The 20,209-nt window shown below is 39.4% G+C and overlaps 1 protein-coding gene across 5 annotated transcripts in view; it reads left to right on the forward strand.

Moving 5' to 3' along the window:
- Nucleotides 1–20,209, forward strand: part of col4a5.L (collagen, type IV, alpha 5 L homeolog) — a 93,721-nt gene that overhangs the window by 59,952 nt on the left and 13,560 nt on the right. For 2 of the 5 annotated variants that reach the window (XM_018229834.2, XM_018229835.2), the window contains 13 exons: nt 2,110–2,277; nt 2,696–2,785; nt 3,830–3,979; nt 4,685–4,783; nt 4,982–5,071; nt 6,356–6,495; nt 7,644–7,770; nt 7,950–8,030; nt 8,847–8,945; nt 9,037–9,087; nt 9,376–9,561; nt 11,487–11,495; nt 16,877–16,885. In XM_018229834.2, coding sequence (XP_018085323.1) covers nt 2,110–2,277; nt 2,696–2,785; nt 3,830–3,979; nt 4,685–4,783; nt 4,982–5,071; nt 6,356–6,495; nt 7,644–7,770; nt 7,950–8,030; nt 8,847–8,945; nt 9,037–9,087; nt 9,376–9,561; nt 11,487–11,495; nt 16,877–16,885 — 1,299 coding nt within the window. The remainder of the gene's footprint in view (nt 1–2,109; nt 2,278–2,695; nt 2,786–3,829; nt 3,980–4,684; nt 4,784–4,981; nt 5,072–6,355; nt 6,496–7,643; nt 7,771–7,949; nt 8,031–8,846; nt 8,946–9,036; nt 9,088–9,375; nt 9,562–11,486; nt 11,496–16,876; nt 16,886–20,209) is intronic. The other 3 variants (XM_018229837.2, XM_018229838.2, XM_018229836.2) reach the window with 2 other exon arrangements.

Below are 20,209 nucleotides of genomic sequence, written 5' to 3' on the forward strand. Positions count from 1 at the left end.
TCACATTCAGTTGCAAGCAGAGGAATGAATTTGATGGAAAGCCCTTTACAGTGCATGTTGTGCCCATTTAATCAACATATTACAGAACATTGTGTTGCTTGCAAGTGTGGCCCTCGCTGTTTAATGCAGGGAATTTAGCAGACGATAAAACTGACACCGGCCTGGAATTATTTCACTTAAGGATACATTTTGTATTTGAAAATGGTATCTCACTGTTCCTAGTTATTATAGAAATTCACATCATATTATAGGTTTTATAACACCGCCGCATTCTGCAATACTCTTTAGGGTGGAAGCCAGTCATCCTCAGAAAATAAATCACAGCAATAAACTGCCAAAATAAAATCTGAACACTGCCACAGGAGTGCTGGAGACTTGGCGTGTGCTTAAGAAGACTTAAAACTACCTAACAAATATTTGTCTCTATTCAAGTTAAAACATTTTACTTGTTTCACAGTTTTTGACATGGCAGATAAGGAGTTCTGAGTAAAAAGTGCATTTGATTTACAAAAAAAAAATAAAGAAACTCATCCCAAATAATCGCTCAAGTGGCTTTGGAGAGTGAGTGTTTAGGGAGGCTAATTGAAGACACTTTCTACATGGATTCATTCATAGTAGTCTAGGGCCAATATCATGTTTAATACCCTAGAACTGATGAAGTACGTAAAAATAATAATCTAGACTATACTGTATATATGACAATATAAACATATAGTACAGGTATTGGATCTGTTATCTGGAATGCTTGGGACCTAAGGGTCTCCTGATTAGAGATCTTTCAGTTTTTCTACTAACAATCATTTAAACACTAAGGGGCCCATTTACTTAGCTCGAGTGAAGGAATAGAGGAAAAAAAACTTTGAATTTCGAATGTTTTTTTTGGCTACTTCGAACATCGAATGGGCTACTTCGACCTTCGACTACGACTTTGAATCGATTCAAACTAAAAATCGTTCGACTATTCAACCATTCGATAGTCGAAGTACTGTCTCTTTAAGAAAAAACTTCGACCTCCTAGTTCGCCACCTAAAAGCTACTGAAGTCAATGTTATAGCCTATGGGGAAGGTCCCCATAGGCTTTCTAATGTTTTTTTGGTCAAACAAAAATCGTTCGATCGATGGATTAAAATCCTTCGAATGGAACGATTCGAAGGATTTAATCGGTCGATCGAACGATTTTTCGTTAGATCGAATGAATACAGCTAAATCCTTCGACTTCGATATTCGTAGTCGAAGGATTTAACTTCGACAGTCGAATATCGAGGGTTAATTAACCCTCGATATTCGACCCTAAGTAAATCTGCCCCTGTATTAACCAAATGTTTGTTACAATGTTTTTTGTCGCCAAAATGTTTTCATGCAGCTTAGTTATTTAGTTTGCAAATCAAAAGGAACCATTTTTAAAAATTAGAATTGTTTGCTCAAAACACCTTGGACCTTGAGATGGGAGATGGCCTTGCTGTAATTCAGAGCTTGTCTGTGTTTCCAGATAAGGGATCCCATAACTGTACCTACTACTTTTTTAATGCAATAGAAAACATGACAGGATAAATTCTGTGCCTCGTATAATTCTCCAGAATTATGCTTTGGCCATAGAAAACAGGTACTTACTGATCCCAACAGCCAGAGGTCCTTTTCAGATCAATGCATTATGTGAATATAGATGTCTTTGCAGGTAAAGTAATAAAACCTCTCCCCAAACTAAGCACTATCAATAAATAAGGTGCCTTCATATGCATGTATGAGTGAAAGTATGCTGCAAAAAACAAGATTTTACTTTATTGAGCAATTACATATTTACTGGTTGATTTCCTTTAAACAGCTCATTATCAGAGGGTCCATGACTGTTGTCCATCTTTCTCCACCAATAGAAATTTAGCCTTGGAAGTTTGGTGGGCCACTTGCATGTCATCATTTAATTTTAGGATGAACATATACAACATAATTCTTTTTTTCTCACCATTCATTTGATCTATCTGTCAGGTCTGTTTTTGCTAAATCATAATGATTTTGTCTGTTTATGGCAGAAATTTAGCTCTTAAACATAGTTTCACTTTGTTTGTTTGTTCTGCTGGCCAATATGGTCCTAAACAATCTATTGCATTGCAGGAAGCCCAGGTATACAGGGTGAGAAAGGAGATCATGGTGCTCCAGGGTTTGACATGCCAGGCCCACCAGGAGATCGTGGTAGTCCCGGATTTCCAGGAGAACGAGGGTTTACAGGTCCACCAGGGCCACCTGGAGGCCAAGGTCGTGATGGATTACCAGGCTTCTCAGGTTAGACTGGAAACATTAAAGAAGAAACGGAGCATCACAGCAACCATTAATGATGCCCAGTTAGATGTTTAGAAGTAATAAAAACTGAGAGGAGTTTAAAAAGAGGTTAAAAAAGTTAATTCAACATTTATAACATTTTGAAACTTGACTTCAAGTTTTTTTTTACCAGTTTCCCCATATCACTATACAGTTAGTATAGCTATTGGTAAAATCCATCTGTTTCCCTGAGCCAAATAGTTTAGCCCTCCTGGGGTTCATATATATTTTTAGATGTTAGGGTCCAGGTAAATAAATACACAAAAAGCAAATCAAATGTTTATTCTATTCTGTTTTGGCTTCCTTTGGATCTCTTCTTTGGGGAGTTTCCTTCCTAATCCAGCACTATCAAGGTGTTACAGTTCTGTTTTGTTTGCTGTAGGTGCTAAAGGTGAAATGGGTGTTATGGGACCACCAGGATCTGTTGGACCAGCTGGTAACCCTGGAAACCCTGGTTTATCTGGGCCTAAAGGTAATAATGATTGCAGCTATCTAGCCAGGAATAATGTGGTTTATTGTTGGGAAACCTTGAGTAGATATTCCCTAGGGTTGAAGATGAATTCAGCAAAGTAATGCAAAATATGAATGTAAATGCATTGATTGGTGATTGATAAACTGTATAGCTTGTATATAAAACTTTATATAACATATATAACTTTTCTTCACGGTTTCACCCGGGTATTCTGACTTGTACACCGGAATAATAAAATGAAAACCTTTATATCATATAAAGTATAATAAAGATTGATAGATCATTTACATTTCCATTCATCTACATTTAGGGGGTTATTTTTCAAAGTCCGAATTTATCTCAATATTTTCTGAAAAAAACTCAAACCAATTAATTATTAATACGCTTTCCCGAAAATTTTATTTGCGAGAAAAGGTAGTGAAAAATCGTTTTTTCTCAATTTTTTCGGAGTTTTCATCTGATTTTCACAAAATTTTGCTGAAAAAATTTTGCATGAAACCCCGCGCACATCAAAAAAACATTGGGACCGCTCCCATCGACTTATCTTATATGCAACCTCGACAGGTCTGAGATGCCGGATTTTATGATTCTGACTTTTCCATCCACGGGGTTTAATAAATTCCGAAAAATTCGTGATTTTTTTAAAAGTCCGATTTTATATAAAGAAAATACTATTTTTTTTATGATTTTTGCATTGGGAGTTTAGTAAATAACCCCCTTAGTGTTAATTAAGTCTGGGTGTAATGTGTAATATGTTATTGAAGAACATTTGATCTTAACTCCAGCAAGGGACTCGGGTCTGGAGCACTTAGGGCATCATATCCATTGGTGAGCAATCTTCCTTCATTTAATTGAATCACCCCTGCTCTCACCACTCATCGGATTTAGGGCTGTGGCACCTCAGTTTTAGTATGTCTTAGCACCTTTTTAATCAGTCTTTTAGTTTATGACTTTCAGCTTGAAGCTGAATATGTCTAAAGTATGGAAAGCAAGAATGTCAGATCGCAGGATATCTGTGATCTTAAGTTGATTTGTGTGTTCTAGGAAATGATGGAAATCCTGGTCAACCCGGCCTGCCTGGCCTACCAGGGAGGGAAGGTGAAAAGGGAGACAGAGGACCAGCAGGACCTCCTGGAATAATAGATTCTGCAAACCTACAGCTTAAAGGAATTAAAGGGGAACCTGGATTTCCAGGTAAGAATCTTATTGAACAAATCTATTAGAAACTGGCTAATCTATCTGCATACAAAGTAAACAATACATTTTAAAAATAAAATAATTAAAGAGTTAGTTATAGTAGTAAATATAAAATGATTGTGTTGTCCAATAGCTTTATCTATAGCAATTACAGTGGCATCCCACAATGACTGTTTAGGTCATTTGCCTTTGATTTAGCCTTGCAAAATTAACCATAGAAAATGCTGTATAAGTGAGTGAACCGCAGAAGAGGATGGCTTATGTCTAAGTAAAAAATTAAGGTACACAAATCTATATGAAAGAGCATTCTCTAAAACAGTGATCCCCCATCAGTAGCTTGTGAGCAACATGTTGCTCACCAACGCCTTGGATGTTGCTCTCAGTGGCCTCAAAGCACGTGCTTATTTTTGAATTCCTGGCTTGGAGGCAAGTTTGGTTGCATAAAGACCAGGTGCACTGCCAAACAGATCCTCAATGTATGGCCCAATCACAGGCCTTATTTGGCACCCAGGAACATTTTTCATGCTTGTGTTGCTCTCCAACTCCTTTTACTTCTGAATGTTGCTCATGGGTTCTAAAGGTTGGGGATCCCTGCTCTAAAATGATTATTCTTTTATTGCAACATTGAGAATCTGTGGCATGTTAATTGACGTTTGCTATGTTGATTTAAGAGTAATTTCATTTTTACCTTTATGTTTTAAGGTGTACCAGGATTAAGTGGGGCAAAAGGTGCTGCTGGACTTCCTGGTAACTTGGGACCCCCAGGGCAGAGTGGAATACCAGGATCTCCAGGACTTCCAGGTAAACATTGCTGATCTGTAAAGGTCAGGGCTCATTTACAAGGTCAGCGTAGCACTAAGTAAATAGCATTTTAATGCATGTAAGCGTGTGCCCATTAATGCACCTATGCCTAGCATAAGTATATGAGCCTGACAATCAGTGGTAGCATCTGGACTTTTTCACACATAACACAGAAACACAATTATTTTCTTTTTTTAGGGCCCAAGGGAGATTCTGGTTTTCCTGGTCAGCCTGGTATTGGAGGTGCTCCTGGATCGAAAGGCAGCATGGGAGAGATGGGACTTCCTGGTAAGTACTGTATTCAAAGTCTCTTTTATTAGCTGTTCTTGTATCCTGGAACTTAGAAATTCATAATAAATGCATGGTATATTACAACTTACTGTAAATATCTTCCCAAACAAAGAATGTTCATTGTCATTATGTACTGCAGGTGTCTTGATGCCATTCCAGGGTCCCCCAAAATCCTTCTACCCATGTCTAACTAGTAACCCCCTCCCACAGATTTCCCTGCATCCTTCTGAACTGCATCAGTGGCTCCCAGAATCTGCCCCATTGTCCCGATTCTCTTTGACAAATGCAGAGAAGCACATTGGAGCTTTTGATCATGTCCCTAAAATTCAGATGAATTAACAGAACAAAGGAAATGGGCTCTGATGGACGAGGACCACTTCAACTAGCCGATTTGGTCCTCCATTGCCAAGGAAAATCAAACCTGCCCGATCAATATCTGGCCGATTTTTGGTCTGATATTAATTGGGGAGACCCTTTGGAACGCCCCATACATGTGCAGATAAGCTGCCAAATTGGTTTAAAGGACCGATATCTGCAGCTTTAACCTGCCCGTCTATAGCCACCTTTAGAGAGAAGGAACACCCAGCAGCTTTTGGCCTTTTTGGTTGCATGTATATTTATAATAAAGACATAACAATCACCCTGCATTTGTGTTATAAGAGTATCTAGAACTAAAAGTAGCATTCACCCAGAATCTTGCAATTGACAACTCTTAAGCTGGCCATAGACGCAAAGATCTGATCGTACGAATCAAGGATTCGTATGATTTTCGGACCGTGTGTGGAGAGTCCCGACATTTTTTGTCTGGCGGAGATCGGTTGTTTGGTCGATCAGACAGGTTAAAAGATTTCTGTCGGCTGCCGATAATATCTCTGCATGTATTGCCGATCGTACGATTTTCAGAGGGAGACTGTCACTAGCTTTGGTCGGACATAACTTTCGTACGATTGCTGTCGGGCAGAACATCGGCTGATCTGTTCTTTTGTACTTTATTTGATCTGAATGGTTAGTGGCAGGTCGGGAGATGGGAAAGTCCGATCGTACGATGATTCGGATCTTTGCGTCTATGGCCAGCTTTACACCCAGGCACCCTGTGGGAGGCATTGCAACAGCTGTAAAACACTGGGTTAATGCATTAATTCTCCAGATTCTGTTGATCTACAGCTTTAAAATATGATATAAAGTGTTCAGTGTTACTGCTGCTGGGAACTGTGGGAGGTTAATCACAACTTATTTTAATGTGTTCTTAAAATACTAAATTTTTTTAATGCTCCACTATAGGGCCACCTGGTGCTAAAGGTTCTTTTGGACAACCAGGACGGCCTGGTTCAGCAGGGTCTCCTGGGTTTTCTGGACTGAAAGGTGAAAAGGGTGAACCAGGAATTTCAGGAGCTGGCATCCCAGGCTCACCTGGGACAAAGGTAAGTCTGTACACATAACAAGCTTTTATTAGATTGCTTATTATTTATTTTATTCCTGATTAATTCTGTAATGGAAGACTCACTTCTCTTGGAATCAGTAAATAAGAATATGTATTTGCATATATATATTGCTCCTATTACTGAAAGGAATAGAAATTAAGGATATACTGACACATTATAGGAAAGTGCCAGTACAATATTACATTTATAATTCCTGGGACTAAACTAAAAAAAGAGGTAGATCCCCATTAAAATAAGTTTTAGTATGATGCAGACATTTTTAACAGTCCTTCTCGTGACGCAGACAGCGATATTCTAACAAAAAGAAAATTGGTCGTGATTTTGTGTTTTTTGTGGACTTTGGAGCTTTTACTTTTTTTGTTCAGCTTCTATCTAGTTCAGAATTTTTACCAGCTATCTGGTTGCTCGGGTCTCAAATACAGTATCTTGTCAACCAGGCAGAGTTTTCATGATATTCTGGAATATGAATATGAGAAGGACTAAATAGAAAGATAAGCAATAAAAAGTAACAAAACTATATTCTCAAAGACTAACAGTTTTTTTGGTTGCCATTATCAGAGGCCACAAACAACCAAATAGCATTTTAAATTGGAAGATGTAAATAGTAGAACCGGAAGGCAAATAATTATAAACTATAATAAATAAATAAAAAACTTAAGAGAAATTAAAATATGCCACAAAAAAATCATACTGTAACATGAATCATGACCTTCTATATGCCCAACCTAAAAATTACATTACCAAGAAGACTTTTTAAAATGGTGGCTGAAGGAGATGGATAAGAAATTAAAATTGTAAGGGACATATCTGCTCTATGGAGCAGGCCAAACAAGTTTGGTTCACACTGCATGATATAGAAATGCAATGTTTCTCGTTTATCTTTGTACCATGAGCAAATTGAACCTAATATGTTACAATGAGCTTTCTTTAGATGCTTTCTGTACTTTGCCCAGTATTTTCCTTCCCTGGCTGAAGTTCTTTTTTACTGTGCTGCTGTGATATCACTACTGGTCATTCCTGTAGTAAATCCAGTGATCCCTTTGCGACTCATATTACCAAATACAGGCTCTCAGTCTTCTATAGGAAGTGTATTATGCACCTATTTAGTTCCACTTTCCACTTTTCAGGGTGAACCAGGGCAAAATGGCTATCCAGGCAGCCCTGGTGCTAAAGGTAACCCAGGAAACCCAGGACTGCCCGGCCTACCAGGGACTACAGGACCTAAAGGAGATCCAGGTCTTCCAGGATTCCCAGGTAAAATGAACTGGTGCTGCTTCTAATGACTTACCAAAAGATAATTTCATTATTCATATGCTTATACCCAAAAAGTGCTAGGTTTTCTTCTCAATGTCAGAAGAGGCTTAGGTTTCTTTTTTTATCAGTATTTCTACAATCTACTATTATTCTTATGTTTGTATTTGTAATTCTTTTAGGCGGCCCAGGATCTCCAGGACCTAAAGGAGCTGATGGGCCCACAGGAAACTCTGGTTCACCTGGACCTCCAGGAATACGTGGTAAGAGAGACTATCTAATCATGTATCGATTGTAACAATTTCGGAAACTATGTATTTACTACCCGAGCGCTGATTAGGAGAAGAATCATTGATTTGTCTGACATTTCGTTCTCTGCCCTTGTACACAAAGTAGGCCACTCACTCTAAGGAGTGATGTTGCTGGCATCAAATTCAAAATGAGCATACATTCAGAAAACAAAAACAATTCTCAGTTTTAACATTTGATAGGTTTTCTTCATACAATTTGCAATTAAATATAGGGCTTAAATTATTTGCAAAAAATGCCATTTCTTTTTATTTGCATTTTACAACCTTTTTGGAAACTGAGTTGTAATTTGTTCTTTTGTCCTTCCACCTTGTGAGGTCACATCATGTTATTTATAAAAAATGTTAAAGTTGGCCATCTATTGGCTTTGGGTGCCATCTTAGTAGCTGCTACAGAGATAACAAAATTTTGACCTGTGTACGAACCTAAACAATGCCAACTCCTGAATGATATCAGATCAGGGCTCTCTCAGATATTGACTTAGCTGATTGGAAGATCCCTATTTCTCTGTGTGACCATTTGTTCACCCAAGGGTTGTTCGCAAAATCAGGAAAAGATCCCCTTCTTTCAAATAAGTGTATCCTTCTGTGTGTGGACAGGTTAAGATGAGATGGTTGCCAACGCTAACCTGACTTAGTTGTTTAAAACCAGTTGTTTTAAACCAGTTTAAAGATTCTCTAATATCATTTTGTACTGTCTTGCTACATCGCTAGTGCTGGGGGTGCTAGACAAACACATGCTTTTCTAAGATATCAATACTTTTTGTGTAGGTGAATCAGGTCGTCCCGGACCTCAAGGATCTTCTGGTGAGAAGGGCCAACCAGGTCAGGATGGAATTCCTGGGCCTTCTGGTTTGAAGGGAGAACCAGGTGAGAAGCTGATATGCCTAACAGGGTATAAATGCCAAATGTTATTGAGTGGCTCTTTATTGGATTTAACAGTCTTTATTTGCTTATATAGGTTTGCCAGGTTTTGGATCCCCAGGGTTGCCTGGCCTCCCAGGAAGTTCAGGTAATACTTTATTTTTCTTCCCATATTCTGTCATACATTAGATTATTTCAAACTTCATTACATGTACATTATCTTATTACATGTCCTGTGTTGGAGGTTTCTCTGCGCAGCAGTGGACTGGGGGATGCAATACATTTATTAAGAAAACTCTGGTTCCTGCTGATGCAATTCCCTGTGCCAAAGATATGATATCATGATAACAAGAAACCCCAGAATGAAACTCCCAAGAGTGTCTTGTTCACATTCTGCTTTTTCTATATCTTAATAAATATATTTTAATGTTCTCAGGTCCAAAGGGTGATGCAGGATTTCCTGGAACCCCTGGAAATTCCGGACTTCCAGGGTTCAAAGGCGATCAAGGCTTTCCGGGATCTCCTGGGCCACAAGGACCTCCAGGACAACCTGGCCTACCAGGGCCACGGACAGAAGGACCCAAGGGAGATTCTGGGCCTGTAGGTCCCCCTGGAAGACCAGGTATAAACAATGAGCACTACAATATTGCATGTTCTCTTGGTTTTTGTTGCCAGCAAATTAGTGACAGTACTTCACATGGGTGGAATTCCATGCCCCGTCTCCCAAAAAGTTATCTCCCCAAAGATAATATTAATATTTATTTTAAAATAGTATTATTTCATCCAAAACACTCAAATGAGTACTCAACAATGTCTTTGCTCTATAAAACATTACCAGGGCCAAATCTGCTATTAGACAGCTGAGCATTATAAAGAGTAAAGCAGTTTTATTTAAACAAAATGTGACAGACCTATAGTAATATCGTGGTATGTGTCATTTAAAAATACATACCCTTTGTCCAATGAAAGGCTAATAGCTGGCAGCAAAAGACAGGGCACTTGTCTTGTGTAAATCTCAGCATGATATCACTGAAAAAAAACTAGTGAGCACAATACACATCACAGCCTGAGGTTTGTTGTTTATGGTCACCCTGTCAGTGAATAGCCTGAGCACATATATCATTCAGAATCATTGTCTTTAACACTGTCTAATGAAATCAAGGGGGGGCACTGAAGCATGAGAAAAATTGGACGCTTGTATATTTGTATGAACCTCATGCCTGCACTGTATACGAATTCATCCCATTGCATTACAAGGAGGAATCCACCGACCTTCCATCTCTCACTTTCCATTTTGTGCTTGCACATGGCACCCGTTCACATGTGTGAGTCAAATGAAGAAAAAGGAGAATATAACTGAAAGCATTGCCATGATATTCACTGGGCAGCACTTTATGGTGCCATTATAGTTGGTACAGAGCTTCTAGTTAATGAACAAATAGCCTCTTCCTCATACAGGACAGATTATAGCGCAAAAAGGAGAGAATTCAGCCAGGGTTTACATAGGAATTTAACAATTGGTTTCAGCTGCATCAAATAATTCAAACTTTACATTGAGATTATTAACCTAAATAGCTAAAAATAATGAGTTGTTTTACTTTTGAAGTTCTAACTTTTATACAGTATATAAATTCAGATTGCCTACCTGAAATACTCTAAATATACGGGGTTTGAGAACAGAAATTCAAAATTTTACATTTACATTTACAACTTGAATCAGAGTGGTCCATTGTGATAGAGCTCCTTCTAGAATATTATGGCTCAGTCATGCTCTCCTTGCAGGTCACATTTGCTGCATGCTTTGTTGGAAGAATAGCCTGTGGTCCTGTTTAGATTTGCACGTGCCACTGGGTATAAACCAAGCTATTATCATTGAGGACTTCCTGAAATGAGCAATTCTCCTTTGTTTCTTGCACCAGTATGAGTCTTTTGTTGTGTAAATGTCCAGTGCTGAAGAACCCATTGAGTTGTTCCATATATATTAAAGAAATCAGTCTCACAAATACTTTCTATTATTTTCTACACATAGATTAAAAACAATTTAATTGCAATTATATGCTTGAACTGGTTGTCTTGCTGTTTAACTGTTAACTGTCAGTTTGTTGCACCAACAAAATCACTGACTGGTTAATATTCCCTAAGCCAATTAGTCAATAATTCTCATTTGCTTGCACAAAAGTGTTAGGCTGAGAAACTCAGCAATACACAAAACAAATAATCATGACTATTTTTGAAACAGACTGTATGCAAAACATCTTGGACATAGGTCATTGATAATGTGTATAAAAAGGTAAACAAAATTAAATTGTGAATCCATTTCTGTGTCGGGTGTACATGGCATAGTCTTTAATTTCTAGACTGCCATTTGGAATCTCTGAGCAACTGGAGAATTGCTATTTCGTACATGTATATAGCTTCATGGGTAATAGTTTGGTTTTAAAATGCAATGGGTTACTATGTTGGTAATTCTAACAATCTCGCTATTTCCCCTGCTGCGTCTAATGATGAATATGGAAATGGATTGTTGAATTGTGATGTCACTCGCAGGCCCTCAAGGTCAGCCCTTAAATCCTAGATTTTGCATGCACAGTTGTGATTGACTCCGTTTTGATAGCTTAGTTCAGTGCCGTCCAGTTTATTTGAAAAAAAAGTGCAGCAAATTTTGGAGAGTTACATTTTTTGTAATAGAAAATGAAGTCAGTCCATTTTGGATAAACGTTGTACCAGTACAGTTCCTATGTAGTATGCCAATGTATTTCTCCATAAACTTATACATATTTATGTTTTCAACGGAATGCAAAGAACTTGAAATGTCAAAAAGTACAAAACCAAATTCAAAAGGAAATTTAGAGCTATGAAAGAAATGTTACCATGCATAGAGTTTTCTACAGTCCAAGCAAGCCCTTCAGCCTACATTGTCTCTTGCAGCCTGTTAAACATAGCACAGTTTGGACCGTGCACCAAATTTGTACCAGTCATGTTCAGTTACATCCAGCAATACCTTCACTTTACTTTTGGGTATTCTGATTTGCTCCCAAACTCATAAACATACAGGTTCCTCCATAAGTGTGGAGTGTGATTGTGATAAGATCATTAAGGCCCCCATAGACGGGCCGATAAAAGCTGCCGACAGACCGAGTTGGCAGCTTATTGGCCCATGTGGGGCCATCCAACGGGCTTCCTCGATCCATATCTGGGCGAAAGTCGGCCAGATCTCGATCGAGCAGTTTAAAAAATTCTTGACGGATCACGGCCGCATCTATGTGTTCCAGCGATCCGACCACCCGTTTTGGACCCATTATGATGCGATCATTGGGCTCTAGGGCCCACAATCGGATCAGCCCGATATCGCCCATTTCAATGTGGGCATATCGGGGAGAGTCACCAAACGAGCGGATCTCTATCTCTATGGCCACCTTTAGGCTTTAATCAACATGCTTAGAGACTGATATGACTGAGGAGAGTGAACAATCTCTCTAAAATGCTGCCCTATGGGTATGGGATCTGTTATCCGGAAACCCGTTATCCAGAAAGCTCCAAATCACGGAAAAGTCAGCCCAGGTCCCGAGCATTCTGGATAACAGGCCCCATAGCTGTATAAATAAAGGATAAGGAGAAGAAAAAGGTTTGAAGCTAATTTAGCGCATCAGTTATACTCCACTCAAACATTGTTTCCTCAACAATCTCCTATGTTCCAAGACAATACTACCTAGAATTGCTGCTATACAGAATGAAAAGGAGTTTTATTAATGGACCTTTATATGAAGGCCTGCAAAACAGTGTGGATTAGCTGTCCATACATTCATATCTTTAATTACTATATACTGTAGTTAAGTTAACATGATGAGAGTAAAGCCATTCTGAATGCAAGGGGAAGCCAATATCCTATTTGTTTAATTTCACTGTTAGACCTTGCCACGTGTTGTCTACGCGCTGTTTATTTGCACGTGATCAGCCGGCTTAATGAATCATGTTACTATATGTTTATTGCTTCTTATTGGAGGCCAGCATCAAGTCGGCAAGAAAGGTGAAGTCTTCAGAAGAGGAATGCAGAGGCTAAACAAAGAGAATGAAAGGGCCCTTATTCTTGCAACCTACTTCTGTCATCTGACAGGGACAGAACGGCATGTTCCAGTTGGAATTATAGGTCATGCTAGAAATATCAGATTTGTGCTGAGAAATGAGTATCACGCTATGATGTTCCCATTGCAGAGCACTCAGGCTGCTGTAATTGCTATAATTAGCCTGTGCAAATGACTTAGTTAATGGGATTATGAGCCATAGCTGCACTTTACAAAGTACTGTGTATCTGATTTATACAGTGGAATGTTTAGAGACCTTCCTCCTCAGACCAGCACATCATAAGGTATTATGCAGGGCAGACAAAACTGAACTAAAGTCTTGTTGAGAAGGAGCATTACATTCTTGCTGCAGGGAAGTGGGTACAAAAACTATAATAATAATTTTATTTTTTTATCCTTTATTTACATTTGTGTTGCCATATTTAATGCAGAGCATTGCAGGGATTATTTTTCATTCACACATCTCCTGTACCAGTAGAGGGGTATACTTATCAAAGAGTGAAGTTAGAGATCACCAAAGTCTGCTAGAGTGAAATTCCACCACTCTCCATTCCTTTCTATGGCATTTTGAAAGGCGTATTTATCGAAGGGTGAAGTTTCACTTTCACCCATTGATAAAAACTCTTTTAAAAATGTCATAGAAATAAATGGAGAGTGGCGGAATTTCACTCTAGCGGACTGTGGTGATCTCTAACTTCACTCTTTGATAAATATACTCCTAAACTCCAAATCACAATCACACAACACCCTTGGATGAGTTTCTTTAGGAGTCACTTATCCTACCTGTATGTTTTTGGAGAATTGGAGGAAACTGAAATACCCCAAAGAACATCAACATAGACACGGAAACTAAACTTCTTACAGATAGTCCCCTGGTGCTACCCACTGAGCCTTCATGCTGCTCACAAATAATAAATTCTAATAGAAAAATGTTCATATATTCGGTACGGCATATTTCAGCAGATTAAGGTTGTAAAAGGCCAACAGCACCCTTATCTTTAAAATATAATAGAAGAGTATCTGTGTATCAGCCTGAACGCCTACCAGGTCCCCTATACTCAAGAGTAGTGATGGGCAAATTTGCGCCGTTTCGCTTTGGTGAATTTTCACGGCCACTTTGCAAATTTATTCGCCGGCGTCGAATCGCGCAAATTTGCCCATCGTTACTAAAGAGTATCCTGCAGCCCTTATGTTTGTTAATCCTGTGGGTTTTGGGGAGATCACTTGGCATATTGCATTGGTTTCACATGGTAACAGCAGCAGAATTACCCTTATGACAGTATTTTGTCAGTAAACATACCTTGCATTATTTTACCTACAATGTGCATGCATTCAGGTGTTAAAGGGAAGATGTAACTAAATTACAGGCTGCTCCTACATAACAGTGACATAATAATATATACAAATGTAAATGTAAGTGCAATATACATCTTAGGCAGCCTCAGGATAAGTGTAAATGTAAACATCCCGAAAAGAAAGCCCATTCATCCAGGTATCCTTTAAGAATGTCCAAAAAAAGGCTCAGTGATTATATTATCATAATGACTTCTATCACTTGAACCTCATTGTTCAATCCAGAGCACGGAAACCTGCTGTAAAAGTCTCATCTTGTCTACAGATATCTATAATTAGAGCAATCATGTGCTGCTTTTCTACTGTAACATGTTGCGTTATTTATTTAAGGGATGCTATCCCATCAAGACATCTCCCAGCGCAACACTGTTACAGGACTATGTAATATTACTGTGCAAAATATAATTTTCCTTACGTTCAACTAGAAAAATTATATAAATATTTCTGCGTTTAAAAGCATTTTTTACTGTTTTTATTATTAAAAAGGTGATTAATTAGAAGCATTGAAACGGTTATCTAATGGAGCCATTTGTGACCAGTTCTTTGCTCTTGAGATCTACTGGGTACCTGCCGAATATGTACCCATTAATCGAATATATTATAATGATAGTTATAGATGTAATTAAAAAAACACCTATATAGGCCCTAATCTTTGTGCCCTAATCCATTCTACAGTGGGGCCCACGTAAACCCTGGTTGGCTAAACATCCATATGCAGTCCTCTCCGAGAGGAATTTTATTTATCTGTGATAGATCTGTTTATACATACTGTATCCCCCATATGTAATAAAAGGCACTAAGTATGCCCAGGGCAATATCCGATAGCAACCAATAAGATGTTTGCATTTAAACAGGTGATCAGTAAATTCTACCTGCTGATTGGTTGCTATTGGGTTACTGCTTCTGGGCAAACTTAGACCCTTTGTCTGCGTTTAAAGGAGCAGCTTGTCTTGTAGTTCTAGTTTCCCCTTAACTTTTTTTATAAGACAGAGGTCTCTCAAGTGAAAGATGAAATTGGCAGAACTGATTAATAAATGGGCGGCTAAGGTCATGAAAAAAAGTGCAGCAGCTGTATTACAGATAGGACACTTTGTGTACACGAAAAAGCATACAGCAGCCAGTTTGCATTGAAACAAACTAGGCTTGCCCATTCATCCTAGCTTTTTGTTTACTGTTATTTTATAATTCATTCACTAACACCGCATTTGTAAATGAGCGGATGAATGGTTTGCTGGTAGTGGAGAAACCCAATACAAAGGACAAACTGTCAGGCAGTTGTATAGGGCTCCGCTTATAATTCCATTGGATCTTAGCTGTGCCACTGTCATGTTTGATATGCACAAACTGTGATTCTCAGCTACTTCTTTTCTTCTTTCTGCATTTTAGAACCAACTTCCTGCTTATTTAATACACTTGAATTACTTTTATCATGTGAATACCAGCAGGTTGGAATAGAATAGTTCTGGGGAGAGGTCTTATATACTATAGGGTCAGACTGGCCTGGCGGGGCACCGGGAAAAAACCCTGCTGGCCCCCGACTCTTGTGGGCTGCACTGGCCCAAACCCGCTCCCTACACCACGGCTCTCTTTACCTCCCTCCCTGGCTCTGTCGCTGTCCCGACATCCCTCCCTGGCCCCAGTCACAGCCAGAGCAAGGTGGGGACATGATTTTGTGGGCGTGACTATGATGTCAAAGGTGGTGCTAAGACTTGGCCAATTGCCGCATCAATTCCAGTAAATCCTGGGCAGCCAGTTTTGACCCGAACAGCCCTTTAAAAAACCCTACAAAAAAAGCCCTTCAAAAAACCCTAAAAACTGGACAGGTGGCAACTCTACAGAGAGTGCTTGGGGCTAGGGGACCCGGGGGTGGTGTGGGGTCCTCTAAGGGAGCAGGCCCGGTGGGCCCTGGGCCCCCAGTCTGACAATACATATATATACAATACTACATTTCAAATCATTTCTTTTTAAAATATGGAGGGGTTATCACCAGGCCAGTAAGTAAAATGAACAGTACTTTGTGGCACTGGGGGTTTCACGATTTCATGAAACGCGGCAGCGTCCCCATCTGAGCAGATCTAGTAATTAGGCAGAGCTTTCCATTAAATTTTGCATGTTATTTTTGTTGAAAGGAAAGGCAAGGCTTCCCCCGGGGAACTGTAATCCACATCATTCTGAAAGATCCACTCCGCTCATTGTAAATCATTCAGAACTCACAGTGGTGTCAGTGAATGGCTTATATCCTGCTGAATTAGACTTTAATGAATGGAGCGTTTGTATCCAGCTCACATGCCAAATGTATTTCTCATTAACATTTCCAGCCTGTATTCCCTGCCTGACATTCCTTCAGTGCAATGTCTTTGTATATTTCATGACAAAACGTGTTTTTGCTGTTTTGATGTTGCCTTGGTCTGTATTGTATATTAACTAGTCATCTTGTTTTATGCGGTGTGGTGTGGTGACCTTTCTAACATCGATCTTTGGCCATTGGTGACACTCTCCCAGGTTATCCAGGTTAGATGCCAACGTGCCAACTTGTTTCACTGCATGTTTATTGTCTATATAATGTTCAGCCACTCAGCTCATTGAATGTATAGCTTAAGGGCTTTAAAAACCTTCAGTTTAGGAATGTTAGTGCTGATATATTCACAATGTACATGTGAGCTAGTTTACCTCAGTGCAAGACATTGCCGGAATAATGGACTAATGGAGAGCAGATTTCTGCTGCACTGCTCCTCTAGCCAAGCAAACAGTCAATGGAGTAGACACAGAATCTGCTTTCAATAAAAAAATACATTGACAAACAACTGACACTGATTTGCAATTAAAGGGGTTGTTCACCCTTAAATTAACTTTTAGTATGATGAATAGAGTGATATTCTGAGACAATTTGCAATTTTGCAATTTGTGGTTTTTGTTCAGCAGTTCTCCAGTTTGTAATTCCAGCAATCTGGTTGCCTGGGTTCAAATTACCCTAGCAAAAACACATTGATATGAATAAGAGACTGGAATATGAATAGGAGAGGACCGGATAAGAAAGTTGAGTAATACAAAATAGAAATAGCAATACATTTGTAGCCTTAAAGAGCATTTGTTTTTGGATGGGGTCAGTGACCCCCATTTGAAAGCTGGAAATAGTCAGAAGGAGAGGGCAAACAATGCAAAAACTATAAAAAAAAAAATGAAGACCAGTTGAAAAGTTGCTTAGAATTAGCCATTCTGTAACATACTAAAAGTTAACTTAAAGGTGAACCACCCCTTTAATACATATTGGAATGTTTCTAACAGCTGTATTTTTATTTTTCATTTTGAAAATAACACTTTGTTTCATAATTTGGGTGCACATGCCTTTAAAGGAATGACAATGTTGTAGCAGGACGGAGAAGAATTAAAATACAAAGAAGGGGGATTGTGGGTGCACTCCAAGGCTAAGCTAAAATGTGTTTATATACAATGGAAGTGCTACTGATAAATAATGGGTGTTGATTTGGGCAGGATTTCGACCTCAGACTGAAACCAAGGTTCAGGAGACACTTATCCCAAGTAATGAGGTAAACAAGTTAGGGACCACTGTACAGGGTTTACCTTGATGTGGTATGGTGGCTTATCAACTTTATGATCATAACTTTGTAACTAAAAACCCCTGTTTTTGTAAACACATTCACTTCCATTTATACTGAATTACTTATGAGACAGGGGACCAGGGAATCAGCCTTGGAGTGCACCCACAACCCACCTTTTTGTATTCGGAGAAGAATTAAAACAATGGCGGCCTGTAACTATTAGGTATCGTAAGCATTTTTAGTAACCAAATAGTAAAAACATTAATTAGGAGAGGGAGTTGACTACTTATTTTATAAGCCTTGGTGAATGCATCTAGTGAGCTGCTGAACACTAGCTATATTTGCCCTGTCATCAAGTGTATATTCAATAGCAGCTCAATCTAGAGCATTGATCCTGACCAGTCGCTTGCAAGCAACATATTGCTCACCAACCCATTGGATGTTGCTCTCAGTGGCTTCAAAGAAGGTGCTTATTTTTGAATTCCAGGCTTGAAGGCAAGTTTTTGTTGCATAGAAACCAAACAGAGTCTCTTGTAGGCTGCAAGCCCACATAGGGGCTATAATAGTTAAAAGTAGCAGTTATTTGGTACCCCCAAGAAATCTTTGCATATTTATGTTGCTCTTCAACTTTTTACCTATGAATGTGGATCAAGGGTAAAAAGGGTTGGGGTCCATCTCTAGAATATGCACCTACATGCAAATACCAAGAGCAAAATTCACCCCATGACTCTGTAGCTTTAGCCCAACCACAAATTCCAACATGCTCAGCCAGCCAATACTCTCCAAAAATACAGAGTATCTAGGAAACTAGTACAAAAAAAGAAGGTCCGGACTGAGATTCAAAATAGATTAAGGTACATAGAGAGCCGAATAAATAGTGACTGTCTATGGCATCCTATAGCAGCCCCTCTGGCATTTGCCAGAACTCACAGATTGCCAGGCCAGGTCTGAGAGAAAGCCACAGACTGAGACTGAGTCTAATTGCCCACTTGGCAGATGGAACGCACTCACCTACTTTGCCTGGTCACACACTGCTAACTGGCAAGTAAATACATGGTATTTTTGATTAGCACATTACTATATCATTGTGTTTATTGTGCAGTATAGTTCACTGGAATATAATATTGTGTGGGGCTGTATAGGTTATGGTACAACATATACTTGCCAATTTCTTCATTCTATTTGTTCATCAGAACATGTACAGTTTTATGACTAAAAATTGCATATTTTACATTCTGAACTTATTGCACCAGACTAAAGTTTCAGTTTCTCAATAGCAGCAATGATCCAGGACTTCAAACTTGTCACAGGGTGTCACCATCTTGGAAAGTGTCTGTGACACTCACATGCTCAGTGGGCTCTGAGCAGCTGAGAAGCTAAACTTAGGAGTCGTCACTAATTATTAAGCAGAAAATGAGGTTGTCTATAATATAAGCTGATGCTACAGGGCTGATTATTAAATTCTGAGGCTAATTGCCCTGGTTTCTGTGCTGCCATGTAGTAATAATCTGTATTAATTACTAATCAGCCTTATATTGTGACATTTATATTCTATATGTACTGTATATTGTGAGTGGATCCCTAAGCTCAGTAAGTGACAGCAGCACAGAGCATGTGCAGTGAATCAGCAAACAAGAACATGGGGAGCTACTGGGGCATCTTTCAAGGCACAGATCTTTACAGCTAAAGTGCTGTGATCAATTGGTCTGGTACAGAATCCCAAAACATAATGTACAACATTTCTAGCCTACTTCTTTATTTAAGCGTTAGTTCTCCTTTATGGAAAATTACACGGATAATTAGTGCAGACTTGCTACACCTTGGGTTGTTCACCTTTCAGTTAACTTTCGGGATGTTACAGAGTGGCCATTTCTAAGCAACTTTTCAGTTGGTTTTCATTTTATTTTCAAACTCTTTCCAGCTTTCAAATGGGGGTCACCAGGGCCGGGCCAAGGGGTAGGCAGAGTAGGCACGTGCTTAGGGCGCAAAGCTGGGGGGTGCCAGGCACATACCTCCTCTGTTGCCTACCCCCAGTCCGGTGCCCGACTCTCTGTGGTTTTTACGTATTCTTGTGCTCCTGGGCATGCCCGCGAACGAGTGTTTGCACCAATTCGCGCATGCGCAGAAGTGCAAAAGAAGTAAAAACCACCGCCTTTCTTGCGCATGCGAGCGCCACCTTGGGCATGCGCACTCGGGCTAAGCCGGCGTCGCGTCCGCCAGCTTGCCTTGGGCGCCTGTGCTGCGCGGCCCAACCCTGGGGGTCACTGACCCCATC

Source organism: Xenopus laevis, chromosome 8L, assembly GCF_017654675.1.
Source record: "Xenopus laevis strain J_2021 chromosome 8L, Xenopus_laevis_v10.1, whole genome shotgun sequence".
NCBI classification, from domain to species: Eukaryota; Metazoa; Chordata; class Amphibia; order Anura; family Pipidae; genus Xenopus; species Xenopus laevis.